Genomic DNA, 15,384 nt, shown 5'->3' on the forward strand with positions numbered 1-15,384 from the left:
TATAGTTATAAAGATATATCAACAATTTAACTCTTTTATATTACTTCTGTTTTTGTCATTGGATATATTTTTCCCGCTAATTTAGGGGACGGATTTATCTTGTTTGAACAATGCGATTTCGTAGTAACATTTTAGTTTCTATAGTGGTGACAGTGTTACCGTTCAAGGATAACTGATGAGAAATCTAGTGAAAGCACTGGTACGGATTAAAATTCAAATAAATTATAACTTGGTCCTGATGTGTCCAAATATCTCTACCAGTATCCCAAAAAAAAAAAAACCAACTTCACGTACCTCTTATCGTAACTTGATGTGGCAAGTTATTATTGGATACACGGAAGATCCTGGTAACAGTAACACGGGACAAGATCCAAACCGTATACTACTTTTATCAAGAACATAGAACAAAGGATTACAGTTTAACTCCCAGAAGATAAGGAAAAGAAGTGCTCGCTTTCATGGCTGCTGCTCTTGCATTCTCAATTACCAACCGTTTTTTAAATTCTCGTGCCCTTCTGTTTCCTTCAGTTTCATCAAACCCTTTTGTAATCTCAAAGATATCAACAGTTTCTCATTTATCAACAAAAGATGCAGGCCATCACATGAAGCTCAAGCACCCCTCACGAGCATCTGCTGAGGGTATGCTTAGCAGTTAGCACCCTTTCAAGTTCACTAATTAGGACTGCTTCAGTTAAGATCTGCACTTATCTCTTGCAGGAATTCCTAGTGAGTTAATGGATGAAGATTCAAAGTTTGTTCCCTTAAACGCGGAGGATTCTGCATATGGTCCACCTGTAAGTTCTGGTTAGTTCTTTTCCTATTGCCTTCAAATTTGAACATTTCCTGTCACTATGCAATTGATTTTTATGTTTTGACGTGTAAGCCAACGAACATATCCGGCCTCTATTCAAGTGAGGCTAAAGAACCCTTCTTATTTTGCAGGCCTTGTTGTTGTTGGGGTTTGAAGTAGGGGAAGCAGTGAAGGTAACTCTTGTTTTCTGTCTACTGACCTTTCTAATCATGAATCTGCTATAGAGATTGAGATTGCCAGTACTAATATTGATTTGTGGCATTTTTTTATAACCTATTGTCGTCATTCCTGATTAGTGAGAACCATTAATATGAGAGTTAGCTTATGCATTGGTTCAGAGGATACTGGCTAGGCCAGCACAATAGTTGCTGCAAGTTCCAACATCTATACTACTTTAGGTCTGTTCAATATAATTCTTTGCCAAATTTCTGGGAAAACAAGTCCTTAGAAATTAATTTCTCTCTTGAAGGCACCAAAATAATTGTTTAAGGCAGTATGTCCCGGAAACATGTCTAACTTTGTACAACTTTGAATCTTCTTGGAACAGATAAGAGAGCTTCTGAAAGAGTTGGATGGTGAATTCTTAAAGGTAATATAGAATTTCTGTATTTATCGGTTCATCCTCATCTAATTCGATTGTGGATATAATAAGAAATAGCTGGAACATCATGAAATCAGTGTCTGAGGCAAATCCAAGATATATAACTAAAAGGTTATTTAGTGTTTGGGATAATGATTAATCAATATATTCAATTGCTTGGATTTCTTTTTCTTAATCTAAGGAACTCCAAGCTTATAGTAGAAGCTTGAATACCTGTAAAAACAGTCTCAATCAGGGGATTTAAAGACCCTCTGAATATAAAATCAATATATTTATGAAAAATATATTAAATGGGTCAAGACAATAAATGATTTAAAAAAACCTTAAATGCAAGAACAAAAATATTTATTCTTAAGTTTGAGTTTTATTTAAGAAGATTTTTATTTTACAGAAATCTTAACCACAAGTTAACTTAACTCATCATGAGGTTTTATTTTCTTACTGGGTTTTAGTATCACATCAATGGATGGAATAGAATAATAGCACAGAAATAAGTAATCTAATCAAGCAGAGTCCATGAACTTTGTTTGCGAAGGGGGGCTAGAAGAAAGTTAATCACTATCCTTGGTAGTTGTTTTTGTTTTTAAGACTTGAGGCTCGAGACAACGTAAAAAGGATGTTATGATGGATGCTCTACATGTAACCAAGAATATGGATACACTTCCGAGTGTTATTTAACTGGTTTGTGTTTTGATGTTCTCCATTGTAGGTTATTTTTTGTACCGAAGACATGATTCCTCGGTCGCTATGGGAAGCAATGAATACAAGTCAAACAAATTTGGAAACTGTGAAGGTTGGTTTTCTGAACGTGCTGCCTCCAGCAGCCTGTTCTTATTCCTGCCTGTTTATGATGCATTTAGCTATCTGGGGATGGTTAAATACTTGGGTCTCGTGAATAGTTTTGGTGGAGACCAGCAATTGGAATGTGGAAGAACATGTTCTTATTAATCAATATCATGAGTTTGCAAAAAGAAAGATAGCAAGATGAGTTGATGAATAGAGAAAATCAATTAATTGGCTATATTTCTCTGCCCTATGCAGGAAGTATGTCATTTGTTAATACTGTCAAACTTTGTGGACTGTTTTAGAAGTTGCCTGAATTTATTGTATCCTGTTCTGCAGATTGCAAAGTCACTGCCACGGATCTGCTTCTTGTCTGGCCTTAGTGGGGAGGAGATGATGATGTTCATTGATGCTTTTCCAGAAAAAGGTATTCCACTGTTTTTCTTGCCAAAGTAAAATTAGTTTAATGCAATTATTAGTTTGACAGTAATTTAATTCTAACTTCAAATCATAGTCATGTCACAAGGTTTTAGTAATCGTTTCCATTAAAAAAATTGTTAAGTGCATGGTATTGAATTGATTGGACAGGATTTAGTATTCCATCCTTTTTTTTTAATGGAAAATAATATAGCAAATCATTCAACCCAATTAGCCAGAAGAGATCTCCATCTTCCCCTTCATGGATGAGGGCGGTACATGGGCGTATCGTTATTCTTGCACGTAGCAGCAGTATGCATTATGCAACAGGCATAAACCTGCTCTTTTGGCTATATACAGGACTAGAACCAGCTGTGTTTGCAGCTCTTGTTCCAAACAGTGCTGACAAACCACTCGAGGAATTAATAGAAGAAATTATGGGGGATCATGAAATGCTGGTGAGCTGATCTTGCTAGTTTTGATAAACTCCTGAGCAAGCATCTCCATCTAAGTTCTCACCAATGATACAATTTAATTTCCCGCGCAGGCTGCAAATCAACCTGGCTCAACAGAGGCAAAATCAGATTCTACCTGAAGGCTCGAGATTATTTCTACTGTCGTTCATGGGGTTTTCAGACAATAAAGTTCTCATTGATTGTGATTTCTGGGGAAAAGAAGTCACGTTTTCTCCTCATCAGTCGAGGAAGTTCTTTTTTTTTCTTTTGTCAGAATAATAGCATATATTGAACCTCCATTGTTGTTAACCAGAAAGAAAGGGAGAAACAGAGTCAATAGCAAAGTCCAGCTTTCAATCTTACCACTCAGGTTAATATTTCCTACTTCCAGAAGCATGTAGATAGGCATTGTTAGTAGCAATTGTACAGAGCACTCGTTTTTTAAGCTCTGAATAGGAAGCAACAAAAGAGATTAGACACGAGTGAAAAATCTGAGAGTCTATGAAACAATAAGAAAATGGACACCAGTGCGAAGTCTGACAGTGTATGCAACAGAAGTATATGTACTGATCTTTCTACCCAACGTGTTACAAACACAGATTTCACTGTAGTGAATCCTTGTATCTGCTGCATCTTTGTGCTTTAGCAAGATCACCTGTTTGAAATTCTGGCTCCAGCCGAGGCAGCTTCTTTAGAAAAGCTACGACCAAAGATGTAAAGAACGATCTGTCTCCAACCTAAAGTTGGTCAAAATCTCTAACAAAAGAGCGAGAATTCCAAATAAATCTCAAATCACATGCCAAAAACAATTTCCAAAGCCTTTACAGCGTGAATACTATTGATTAAATTTGGATGAAAGATGTGATAATACCAAACAAAAGCATAGCACAAATATTAAAAATAAAAAAATAAAAATTATTTCAATATATTTTTAATTAAAAAATACTTTTAAAAATAACATACATCACAATATTAAATATATATTAAATTAATTTGACAATCAACATATTTTTTTTTTAAAAGAGAAGACACTAATTAACCTAAAACCTAAAACCTAAAATATAAGAGAAATGGCCTTATTTTCGTTCTAATAAGTAGAGAGTAATGAGTTTAATAATTTACCTAGAAACACGTAAACAGTGAAAAGAAAAGGAAGAGGAAAAACAGAACATTATATACTTTAATTAATTTATTTTCATAAATAAAATAGTTTAATTTACCGTGTAAAAAAATGCCCCCATTTTTATTTTTTTGTTAAAAACAAAAAAATCTTACCCATCAACAAACTCAGAAACAATTTTTTTTTGTCTTTTCATGGCTTATGTCATCAACTGTGTAAGAAACAGAAAAAAGATTGACAATTTTTGGTTCCACTCCTACCGACGCCTTATATTATCAAACCCCCAAAGCTAAAATATTGTCTAGCATCAAGCAAAGTTTCAATCTGTTATGGTCCATCGCCGAATCTACAAGAAAAGTTGGAAAGATTTAACTTCACGAAACAAGAACCTGAAGATTGTAATTATTTTCCACTCCTGGGTCTTCCTGTAAGTGATTTTCGCTCTCCCCATCTTTTTTTCGTATAATTCTTTTTATCTACTCAAAGATTGCATTTACTGAACCGTATGTATTTGATATAATTCGATGTTATGAGAACTGGGGTTTGTTTCTTGTGATTTTCTCACGTGGGATTGGATTTAAATGTCTGATATTTGGTTTAATTTCGATTTTCGTGTTGTGTCGTGCGTTGTTGAGAAAATGTTTGACTGGAAGCTGTTTAGTGGGAAAATCATGGGATGTTTAATTTCTCAATTAAGAATGAGCTGTAATATGCAATTCAATGCAGAGAAAACATGAACACTGGTGAAATAAGCATTAAATGTGACGAGGAAGTTCTTAACTTGAAGCAGAGAAAGTGGAAATCAACTGAAGAAATAATCTTCAATGGTCAAAGAATGTGTTAGAGAACTATTTGATATTGTTGTACTAGTATACCCTTTTCATTTGAATTCTTTGTTTCTCCACATTGAGTAGCAGTTGCATTTGTAATTTGTGACAAAAGCAGTAATGAACTGCCACTGGGCTTTGACAAGATGCATGGATTCTCCATGGTTGATGGCTTTGCGGAGATAACTGAAAGCTTGGCCGAGATGATCAAGTATGTGGCGAACGAACCCTCGGTAGGGCTTTTCTATATTCAGCAGCATACTCAGAATGCAGTTCCGAATGTCATTAGGCTCAAGAATAATGTTGTGGAGAAGTCACGTGAAACAAATTTGCGCACTGAAGACTTGGAGGATTCTATCACCGTGGTGAAGTCAATGAAAGAATGTGGTTTCCCTGTTGCTGATGAGATGATTAGAGACATCAGGACATCTTTAGCAATATTGTCAGCTAAACAACCAAGAAGAGGATTAATCAATAGCCCAGTTTCAGGTTTCCAGATGGGAAGAACCAGCTCATGGGGACCAGGCACTTGGGGTCGTAATGGAGATGATGCCAAGAAGGATGGCAAAAGAACGAGCAATTACGTTTCAACTGTATTTAAATCTGCCAAAGAAAGGGCAAGCAATTTCAAGTGGCCACCACGGGATTCAAAAGAATCAACCACAAACCAGGCAGAAAAACCGTTGTCTTATCCCAATCCATCACAATTGGTCGGTATCTCTAGTTCATCTTTGCCTGCTGCAGAACTTGATGAACTGCCCTTGTCCAGTCTAACTGCTGACGAGCAAGAATTAGATAAAGAAAAGGATCAGGTTGGTGTAAATTCACCACCTCATAATATATTGTTGGTAACAGAAAACCACAATGACTTCCAGGCTGATAAGGAAGCCAAGCTAGAGGAGTGGTTGGGAAGGACTGCTGACAACCAAGATAAAGTGCAATGGAGCAAATGATGCAGGTGGCTTTTCCTTCTTCTTCATCGAACATGTCCAATGCCATTGCTTCTCAAAAAACCTTTTGCTTGTATATCTGTTGTTTGTGCCTAGTGAGCTTAGAAGTTATATTACACGGTTCATCAAAATACTTGTCTCGTTTTGGTTGGTTTCACATAGCTTTAGCGTCTCAGGTTTCTTTTATTAACTTTTTTCTGTTTTCTTATGTAATTAATGTAACAAGAGAGATCTTCTGTATGATTGCTGCACAAGGTAAACTCTTTGGCAATGCTTTTTTTGCCTAGTACGCCCAAAAGCAAAATCATATTTGTGAAGCAGGATTTATGCGTATATGCTTGCTTCCAGCAACACTCCTGGTACAAGCTAAACATTTCCAAAATTGTTCTGTATTTTTTGGAACTTATCCCGCAGGAAAACTCCAGCTCCCATTTATTACGAATACGATCTTGGTTATTGCTCAAGCCTGGCACATCTGCAAACACCCTTGAGATGTTGATGTTCACCTTTGTTGTCCAGATTTGTCTCTTCAGTAGTGTTAGGCAAGATACCTTGAGTCCTAAGTTCGCAAACATTTCGTGCAAAACTGGAGCTGCTTGTCACCCGGGGTGAGGAGGGGGGGGGGTTGGGGATCTTGACAGGTTCTTCCCGGTTGTGTAATACGCTTGAATCAATACTTAATTCTCCCTATTTATCTGATGAAAGCAAGATCGAATAATAATCAGCCGACTCCAGCTGGCATAAGTAGATAAGATAAACCATCGCAAAATATGCAAATATGAACAAAGTAACAGTGGAGGTTGATCATGTCAGCAAGACCAGTTGATGATATTCTGACGATAGTTGAGTCTTCTCTGGTGATAAACTTGTACAGTGAGATCGATCATCATTTGGTAATGTTTTTGCACGAAGAGATTTGATCATCTTCTAGGAGTCTTGAACTTCATTAGCAGAGAGCTCTGCGATTGGATAAGCACCCTTTCTATGGTGGGATCCGTCCTGAAGTATACGTGGATTGAATCCTAACCACACACAATTTTGTACACAGTTGTGAATATTCACGAAGACTTCTAGCTTGGATTATTCAGAAACTGCAAGAAGAGATTTTCTTAACTATATGGACTTATGACACCAATGAAATTCTTGATACTCTAATCTTACTACGATCGAATTTCTTGCTGAATGCATTAACTCGTTTTTAAAAAAAAAAAGAGAAGGAAAAGAAAGGAAATGAAATAAATAAATACATGGGACCAATCAAATAAATTTTTATAAAGCAAATAATTTTATTTTTAACATCAAAAACTTATTCCACTATTTATATATAAATATATGATCTTGATACATGTTATTATCATAGTTGGGTTATGTTGAAGACCAGAAACAACGAAGTGATTAAAGGTTCAATCACTCCATTAGAGAATCAAGTGTATTAGGTCAAGCAGCTTTATAAGGTTATTCTCAAGCTTTTTCATGGGATGCAGAGGGTACAGCTTCATCTGCTTGCCGTTTTGTTTCTTGGGTTCTTCCTCCTCGTGATTGGTGGAAGCTTAATGTGGATGGCAGTGTTTTTGGGGCTTCGGGCGATGCTGGTGTTGAATGGTTAATTCGTGACCATGCTGGCAAATGGATTATGAGTTTCTCGGGTTATAGTGGTTGCACAACTATCATGGCTGCTGAACTTGGAGCTCTGCAAAGTGATTTAGAGTAGGCGCTTTCCATAGGATGTGCTCATTTGGAGGTGGAGTCAGATAGTCTGGAAACCACGCAGTTTATTTCTTCGTCTCCAGCTGGTTACCGCCCTCGCTCTCACCTGATTAGTGATGCGAGGCTGCTTCTCTCGGCATTCCTCAATTCAGGGTCTTGCATACGCTACATGAGGGTAATCGGTGTGCTGATTTCCTTTATAGCAAGCTTGCTTTGGATCAAACTTAGGCTTCTCCCCTTGCCGATCTTGGTGGATGCTCTTCAAGCTGATTTAGCTGGTGCTATTTTATAGCAGGAGATAGTTTTCTTGTCTTGCTATAGTTATTTTATGTACCCAAGGGGGAAAAAACTCTGTATCTCAGGACATTTTGTGCAGGCACGGACAAGGACACAACATCGGTAGCCTTGCAATGGGTCATGGCAGAGCTAATCAACAACCCAGGGATATTCAAGAAGCTTAGAGATGAGACCAATACAGTTTAACAGGCTAGTCAAAGAATCCGACGTCCCAAAACTCTCTTACCTAAGAGCAATCTAAGACTTCACCCTTCAGCACCCTAAATCACACGAGAGAATGTGCTGAATATTGCAAGGTCAACTGTTTCTGATATCAGAGCCAAGACACGAGTTGTAACTGATGTCTACGCTATCTCGAGGGATTCGAATTCATCGGATAATTCGAATGAATCCATGCCTGCAAGATTCATGGTGTGTTTAGAGGGAAAAATTGTGTCCTGGTGCATCGCTTGCTACGATGGTAATAGGGGCTTTGGTGTATTGTTTTAAACCCAAGTTCAATGGGTTGGCCTGGAACCTGTGTAGACCTGTCATGATTAATCTAAGCTTGACATCAACCCATTGATTTTTTTTTAATTCTTTTTTCAAAAAGATGTTTTTATTTTTTCCAAACCCATGACAAAGAATTTGCCCCACGTCAGCTTTAAAGCTATGCTTTGGAGAGTGCTTTGTTTGGAAAATCAAGGACTGGGAGAAGATGGATTCTCTGCCAATTGTGTTGCCCAATGAAATACATGAATTCATTTTTAAGAGCTACCATTGAATTTCAGACAAGTTCAAGATCAAATTGTTCTTTAGGTCTATCACAAAGTCTGTCCGGTGGACTTTCGCTCTAAAGAACCAAGCATGTAATCCCTTGAAATTTAATATATTGATCCGTTTGCCCCCAATTCCAATATCCTTACATTGCCTTTGCAAAATAATAACATACAGGCTAATTTGATCAATTTTCTGGCCACGACCACAGCTATAACCAGTCAGCTCGAGTTGGGACGGGATGAACGAGTCAAACCACCCCAAATACACTTCGACCTACTATACAAAGTACAGGCGGAACCCAAGATGAAACTGGATGGAGTAAAACCTTTAAGCAGAGGATCACAAACTTTGCATGCATTTAAAAGCACAATTGCAACCGAAGCTCGGTTTTTTTCGCCTGTATTCTGTTTGCCAACAAGCTGTCCATCCTGTAACTGAAAAGGCAAAGTTGAATCAGTTTTTTTCCCTTTATTTTTACAAACCATTACACGGCCATCTTATCTTCAACGTCAGAGAACATTTGACATTGACGATACAGAGTATAGTACCTGATCTGAATCTGGCCACGAGTCTGCACTGACAACCAAGTTTAGTACACAGGCCTTTACTGGCAGTCTTCATCATAAAAATTTTTATGACGTTGATTAAGGTCTGGCATCAATGATCATATCTTGTGCTTTTGTGATAGAGGAAGTTGAAGTCAGATTTCACCGTGACTAGCGCTTGCATCATAAAATCTTCTCTCCATCATGTCACAATACAGTTGTGCTGTTTAAAATAATGATGAATTGAACTTGGAAACTATAAATAAAAACATAACCAATTTACCTGGATTCATAAAACCTCCTCCATAAGGACACATTCTCCACACCACAGTTGGCTTGGGGACAAGCTTCATGGTAAGTGGGTAGTTCAGGGGCACTGCCTCTCTCCAAGGCATGACCAAACTGTTGGCCTTCGTCATAAAGCTCCAATTCATTATGCAGTCTTTGAGAAATGACTGCAGTGATGAAGAATGAGGAGTCATTGATGACATCTTGTTTGATTAGATACTGCCATTTTCACTTCTCATTGCAGACACCATCCATTACTCCTAGTGCTTTTGCACATGGAACATGCATCTTCAACAGTTGGGAATAGCACGTACAGAATTCTCCAGCGTCCCTAGTTGACTACTTCAGAAGAAAGAAGGAACAAATTCTGCAACACATCAGAGAAAAGCATTCAAAATGGAGAGCGAGTTCCCCACCAAACAGGGATAGAAATATCAAATCCACAGACAAGGTATTGATACATGTTTGATACACATTTCAATTTTATCATAAAAGAGTGAGAACAAGTAGCATCAATTGAAATAAAATTCAGAAACATGTATCACTAAAATGCATTCAACCTAGTAATCATCAAGAAAAATGAGTGCTCATTTGCCATGCACCAAGTGACGTGATGAAAAACAATATCAGAAACCATAAAGTTAACTTGCACAAGGAATTCTCAAAATAACCTTGGTGGTAGAAGATAGTTCACCATCCTAGACACTCATCAGGGAGGTGCTGTCTGATCATTCTTCAACATGTATACTTGACTTTGTCCTAACAAAATTGAAGCATTTATTTTAGATTTCCATGATGAGAATAGTTAGAGAAAACAATACTAATGAATGAATATGGACAGCAAAAAAAAGCATCAGTTTACAACCCTTTCTATGGAGTGTAAAAAAGTGTATTATTCCATAGCTCCTTCTGTGGTTCTAGAGAATATATGTCACTTCTCTCAATGGAAGTGCAAGAACTAAAGTCATCGTATTATATAGGAAATGGATGGATTATATTGATGTTAGTATGAAGTGATAAAAGGGCATTTATATTAACTTGACATAACAAGAGAAGAAGAGGCTCAATACGCATGTAAAGAGTAAACAGAACAGGAATGATTCACTTCCACCTTGAATCCAAATATACCAAAACTAACAGATTTATTATAAAACTAAAAGGATTTGATATTTACCTGCACTATTCGTTTCAGGAGGTGCCTGATTTGTTGTCCGAATTTCTTCAGATGCCTTAGCATTAACCATGTTAGAATTGGGCAGAGGAGCAGGCTTATTGCTGCTGCGCACTATTTTAGCCCTCCTGCAAGATTTTAGTAATAAGAGTCAACAGGGAAAATTCTCAGTCAAATGGTATAAGAAAAATTTTAGAAGATCAAAAGAAACAATAATGATAAATCATCTTCAATCAACACAAACCTGACCAATTTTCGCTTCAAAGTTCCCTTTTGTAGTTTTGACATCCCTTTCCAAAAAAGAAGTAAAACGTTATTTCAAGTTCCACATAACAGACTAACCTAATAATTTGGAGAAAAGAGGAAGTAAACAAATAATGTTTCATCATTTTCACCTGATTTTAGACCTAAAGAAGTAGCAGAAGCTTTGCGACCACCTCTCTCGGCTTTAATAGAAGCAATAAGTGAATCAGCAGTGGGCCCCAAACCCTTTCTCCCAATCAATTTCACTCCTAGCTTCTCGCAGAGATAATTCATCCTCATTTCATCACCCCCTCTCACCTCTCTCAGCTCAAGCACCTGTTGCTTTGATAATAAAGTGTACACATGAAGCGGCTGTTGCTGATTGAAATGTGACTGAAGTTGCTGAAAAAGGAGCTTATTGGAATGGTGTTGATCTGGCCTAGAACTTTCCTGACTCTTTTTCCGTGGTTCATTAAATGTAACCCTTAAAATTGCTGTTGACTTCAAGTCAGGATTATTTCTGCCAAAAATAACAGAAAAACTCCCAAACTCTATATCTGGCTCCCTAAATAAATCTGCAAGAAGGGAAGCACAAGCGTGGGCATTATTTGATGGGCTCTGATTAACCTTCACCCTTAAGGCTCGAGCGCCAGCATAGTGAGCTATGTTTGCAGCTTCTCTTAACCCACTGAGAAAAGCTCCATGCATGGTCGCTGGATACCGCCTCATTGTGGCCTCCCCAGCAAAGAAAAGTCTCCCATCTCCCACACTTTCTGCTAATATATCATAGTCATCTCCTGATGCTCCAACTGCAACATTAGAGTAAGAACCAAGAGTAAATGGATCACTACCCCATCTTGTGCAGATAGTTTGGATAGGCTCAGGGACAGTGATTCCTTGCGGTTCATAAATACCTGCATGCATTCAAACTTGAGTCGCATATAAATATTATTTAATCATCTACTCAATATTCAGATTTGCTTTTCATCTTGAAACAGACAATTACAGTGGGCAATGCTACCGGACATGGAAGGAAAGCCAATTTAAATGACCATGCATAATGATGTAACTACTCCAAATGTTTGCAACTAACACACAAATGTGGTATTCTAGAAATTGCAGAGATTTATAAGAAAGAAAAGAGAAAGCTACATAAACAATATTTTCAAACAAAAAGTTGAACATATTACCCTTGAGGATCTGAATAACCTGGGTCACCGCATCTGTAGGCGGCATACTCTCAAATGTATGTGCAGCTTCCCCTGCTACTAAAGCAATCAAGACCGGACCACCAGCAACAGTTGCATAGCTATAAAACAAGAAGAATTCGCCTCGAGAGCTTGTATTGTCAGTCAAATGACCAAATGTGTCAAGATCAGTTTCCCAAAACACGGAAGGAAAAAGCATTGCGACCTTATTCAGCAGTCCATATCCTAACCTTTTTATCCCATCAAGCTTCCTCTGGGGCAACTCAGGAATAAACTTGATCGACCCACTCTTCAACACCCCAAGTGGAACTGTACACAGCACCATATCCCCCTCAAAGACTTGACTCCCTGCAATAACCCGCACCCCATCACTCCCATACCTAACAGTATGCACAGTCTTCTCATACAAAATCGGTACATTCTCAGCTAAAGCCTGAACCAACCGCCCATTCCCTCCAGGCAAAAAACAATGATCCCCTCCCATGTCATACGGATCATCCTGGTCCCAAAATGCCAATGATAACTTTGACAACAAACCTGCATTCGCATATTCCAAATTAGCACAATGCCAATTAAACAAATTGATCTCCTCCTTATTCACTGCATCCTCATAAACCTGCCTAAATGTCTCCAATGCAGCCCCCAGCGATACATCCACCGAGACATCCCCCATCAACTGCCTGAGCCTACTCGCTTTATCCAACAACCTATTAAATGCCGTCTCAACCTTCATATCCATATCCAAATCAACTGGTTTCCCATCCACACTATAAAGCGGACACTTATCCCTCACCTTATGCATTGAATACCCCAACTGCCTCGCCAAAATCCCCAACGGGTTCCCCAATGTCCCCGTCAACACACTCCCTCCTAAATCCACCGACGCACTCACCCTATTCCCGGCTCCTCCTTCCATTCTCTTCGTGTAAACTCTCCCACCAGCACGCTTCCTCCCTTCCAAAACCGTAACCTTAAATCCCAACCTCATTAACTGCCTCGCCGCACTCAACCCTGCCAATCCTGCCCCAACAACAATCACATTTGATTTCGTATCCTCCTGGGGAAATTGCTCTTTTATCGACTGCGAAACTCCAAAATTAATATACCCACGCGAAACTAAATAATTATAAGCAGATTCTAATAACCCATGACAATGTTTCGGCACGGAATTAAGAAACATTTCTTTAGTCACCCAAACATTAACATTCTCACGCCATTTCGCAATTATATGATTCCTAATTAAAATGTAATTAACCTGTTCGATTCCGCCGATATTGGTGACCACACGGGCATCTATTTCCTCTTCAGTTAAGGAATCAGCAGGGAATCCAGCAGAGAGACCGATCACGGCTTCGTTTGTTGGATCTTTGTTGATTACTATGATTTCTTCAGAGATATCGGGGATTGGTTGTTTTTGGTGTTGGTTTTGTGAGAAAAATTGGGGGAAGTGAAAGGAGGTTTGGGCCTTTTGGGGTCTGCCGCGGCGGCGTTTCTTGGGAATAGGGAAGGAGAGGAAGGCGTTGGGATCAGGAAGCGCTGGCGCTGGCGCTGGTGCGGGTTGGTTTTGGGTTGGACTAGGGGTGGTTTGGGAAGGGAGAGGAAGGAAGGGGATGAATTCGAGAGGGAGGGAGGAGAATTCTTCGGGCGTTGGAATTGGTGGGTTCATGATTGTACGATTTTAGTGGTTGGTTGTTGTGGAGAGAGTGAAGGAGGTTAGTGTGGCGGTGGCGGTGGTTAAGCAGCTGATAGCGTGGTGGATGACGATGTGTAATAGTTAATTTCTTGAAACGAACTGGATTGCTTTGTGAACGACGTTTCGTTGATAGTGATCTGAGGCTAGATACGGATGTGCTTGGGATAGAGGTGAGGGGAGATATAATTTACTCTTTTTCTATGAGAAAAAATAAATAAAAAAAAAGCATATAAAATTTGCTTTTATGGTGGCTTTTTGTTTTATACAGTGGAAATAAAAACAGAACAACTGCCTATGATGAGTACTACCCATCGTATCAGCCTGAATCAAATGGCCCCTACCAGGCGGGGGGCTTTCCCAAATATGAAAACGCGCTACCCTTTTAGCCCCAGGTTTGGCTAAAAAGTCTGCACAGGAATTCCCCTCCCTGAGCGTGTGATGAAGATCAATCACCCATGGTCTCTGCATCAGCTCCTTAATGTCAGCTAAAATTTATGGAACCCTATACTGTCTTCTCGAATGAGTCGAATAGCATCATGAAGTCAAGAGTAACACAGAATCTTAGTAAAGCCCTGGTCCCAAGATAGTTGAAGACCATGTTTGATAGCTTACAGTTCTGGCAAAGAGATTTGTGCCGACCCCAGCAAAGCCGGAGAAACTCATTAACCAAGAACCTGCCTCATTTCTAAGGAGACCACCAAAACCCAACCTGCCTGGATTGCTACACGAACTGCCATCTACATCCAGCTTAAACTTGTGGTGGTTTTTTTTTTTTTTTTCATTAAATAGATTGTACATTAAATTTTTTTTATCGTATCTGGTAAAAACCCTTCCGAACAACCTTAACTCCTTAAGTATTGAGCCTGGAACCGCTTTATTTATTATTTATTTTCTGTACTTCATATTTTTTTTTCTTTTTTTTTTGGTAACAAATACACTCGAGAGGACTTGAATTGGTTGAAGCCATTTAATTTAGGTACCGTTTCACTTTGCAGTTCTTTTTTAAAAAAAATTAATTTTTTTTAGTTTTAAATTATGTTTTTGATATTATTATATAGTTTTGATGTATTAATATTAAAAATAAATTTTAAAAAATAAAAAATATTTTATTTTAATACATTTCTAAGTAAAAATTAATTTGAAAAACAACTTCTACAATATTTTTAAATAAATAAATCTTTATAGATGCCTTATCTTGTGTTTTGATGATATAATATATTTTTTAAATATTTTTTAAATTATATTTTGTTTGAAAAAATATTAAATTATATTTTTTTATATACTTTTCAATAGTTTAATTTGATGATGAAAAAAAATTATTTAATTTATTTTTAATTAAAAATTATTTTTCACTGCATTAACAAATACATGCCTTAAACACAGGGACAAAATTGAGCCATTAATAATAACCTAGTGTCATAGTCACATAATTTCAAAATCCAGGAACTGATATGAAACAATATCTAACTCGTAGTTATTCCAAATGAAAAAAATCCATATTTATAATTG

The 15,384-nt window shown here is 37.9% G+C and overlaps 3 protein-coding genes across 9 annotated transcripts; 2 read left to right on the plus strand and 1 right to left on the minus strand.

The window, feature by feature from the left end:
* Positions 1-321: 321 nt before the first annotated feature.
* Positions 322-3,429, plus strand: LOC7494934 (uncharacterized). The gene is made up of 8 exons (XM_002311036.4): positions 322-639; positions 718-794; positions 943-984; positions 1,359-1,400; positions 2,122-2,205; positions 2,535-2,622; positions 2,973-3,070; positions 3,160-3,429. Exons 1-8 carry the CDS (start codon positions 459-461, stop codon positions 3,205-3,207), a joined length of 660 nt encoding a protein of 219 aa, XP_002311072.1. The 5' UTR covers positions 322-458; the 3' UTR covers positions 3,208-3,429.
* Positions 3,430-4,388: 959 nt separating this feature from the next.
* LOC7494935 (uncharacterized) lies at positions 4,389-6,204 on the plus strand. Of its 5 annotated transcripts, none has more exons than XM_024605974.2 (2): positions 4,389-4,614; positions 5,133-6,204. In XM_024605974.2, exons 1-2 carry the CDS (start codon positions 4,517-4,519, stop codon positions 5,965-5,967), a joined length of 933 nt encoding a protein of 310 aa, XP_024461742.1. In that variant the 5' UTR covers positions 4,389-4,516; the 3' UTR covers positions 5,968-6,204. The 5 variants fall into 5 exon arrangements, with proteins under 5 accessions (XP_024461742.1, XP_002311073.2, XP_024461745.1 ...); XM_002311037.4 differs by having other exon boundaries at positions 4,396-4,614; positions 5,130-6,204; XM_024605977.2 differs by having other exon boundaries at positions 4,449-4,614; positions 5,105-6,204.
* A 2,613-nt stretch (positions 6,205-8,817) lies between these two features.
* Positions 8,818-14,741, minus strand: LOC7494936 (protein FLOWERING LOCUS D). Of its 3 annotated transcripts, none has more exons than XM_024605972.2 (8): positions 12,165-14,741; positions 11,127-11,888; positions 10,976-11,021; positions 10,735-10,859; positions 10,232-10,319; positions 9,556-9,899; positions 9,276-9,464; positions 8,818-9,161 (listed from the first exon to the last, which is right to left on the minus strand). In XM_024605972.2, exons 1-5 carry the CDS (start codon positions 13,846-13,848, stop codon positions 10,270-10,272), a joined length of 2,667 nt encoding a protein of 888 aa, XP_024461740.2. In that variant the 5' UTR covers positions 13,849-14,741; the 3' UTR covers positions 8,818-9,161; positions 9,276-9,464; positions 9,556-9,899; positions 10,232-10,269. The 3 variants fall into 3 exon arrangements, with proteins under 3 accessions (XP_024461740.2, XP_024461739.2, XP_024461741.2); XM_024605971.2 differs by having other exon boundaries at positions 9,556-9,927; XM_024605973.2 differs by lacking the exon at positions 10,232-10,319 and having other exon boundaries at positions 9,556-9,927.
* Between the last annotated feature and the right edge of the window lie 643 nt (positions 14,742-15,384).

Source organism: Populus trichocarpa, chromosome 8, assembly GCF_000002775.5.
Source record: "Populus trichocarpa isolate Nisqually-1 chromosome 8, P.trichocarpa_v4.1, whole genome shotgun sequence".
NCBI classification, from domain to species: Eukaryota; Viridiplantae; Streptophyta; class Magnoliopsida; order Malpighiales; family Salicaceae; genus Populus; species Populus trichocarpa.

Excerpts from the sequence above, each read along its gene's own strand:
- LOC7494934 (XM_002311036.4), top strand. The coding sequence starts at position 459 with ATGGCTGCTGCTCTTGCATTCTCAATTACCAACCGTTTTTTAAATTCT. Across the intron at positions 2,206-2,534 it reads CAAATTTGGAAACTGTGAAG|ATTGCAAAGTCACTGCCACG; the intron begins GTTGGTTTTCTG and ends CCTGTTCTGCAG. Across the intron at positions 3,071-3,159 it reads TGGGGGATCATGAAATGCTG|GCTGCAAATCAACCTGGCTC; the intron begins GTGAGCTGATCT and ends TTTCCCGCGCAG.
- LOC7494935 (XM_002311037.4), top strand. The coding sequence starts at position 4,517 with ATGGTCCATCGCCGAATCTACAAGAAAAGTTGGAAAGATTTAACTTCA. Across the intron at positions 4,615-5,129 it reads TTCCACTCCTGGGTCTTCCT|CAGTAATGAACTGCCACTGG; the intron begins GTAAGTGATTTT and ends TTGTGACAAAAG.
- LOC7494936 (XM_024605972.2), bottom strand. The coding sequence starts at position 13,848 with ATGAACCCACCAATTCCAACGCCCGAAGAATTCTCCTCCCTCCCTCTC. Across the intron at positions 11,022-11,126 it reads TTCTTTAGGTCTAAAATCAG|GGATGTCAAAACTACAAAAG; the intron begins GTGAAAATGATG and ends TTTTTTGGAAAG. Across the intron at positions 10,320-10,734 it reads TCCTGAAACGAATAGTGCAG|GACAAAGTCAAGTATACATG; the intron begins GTAAATATCAAA and ends CAATTTTGTTAG.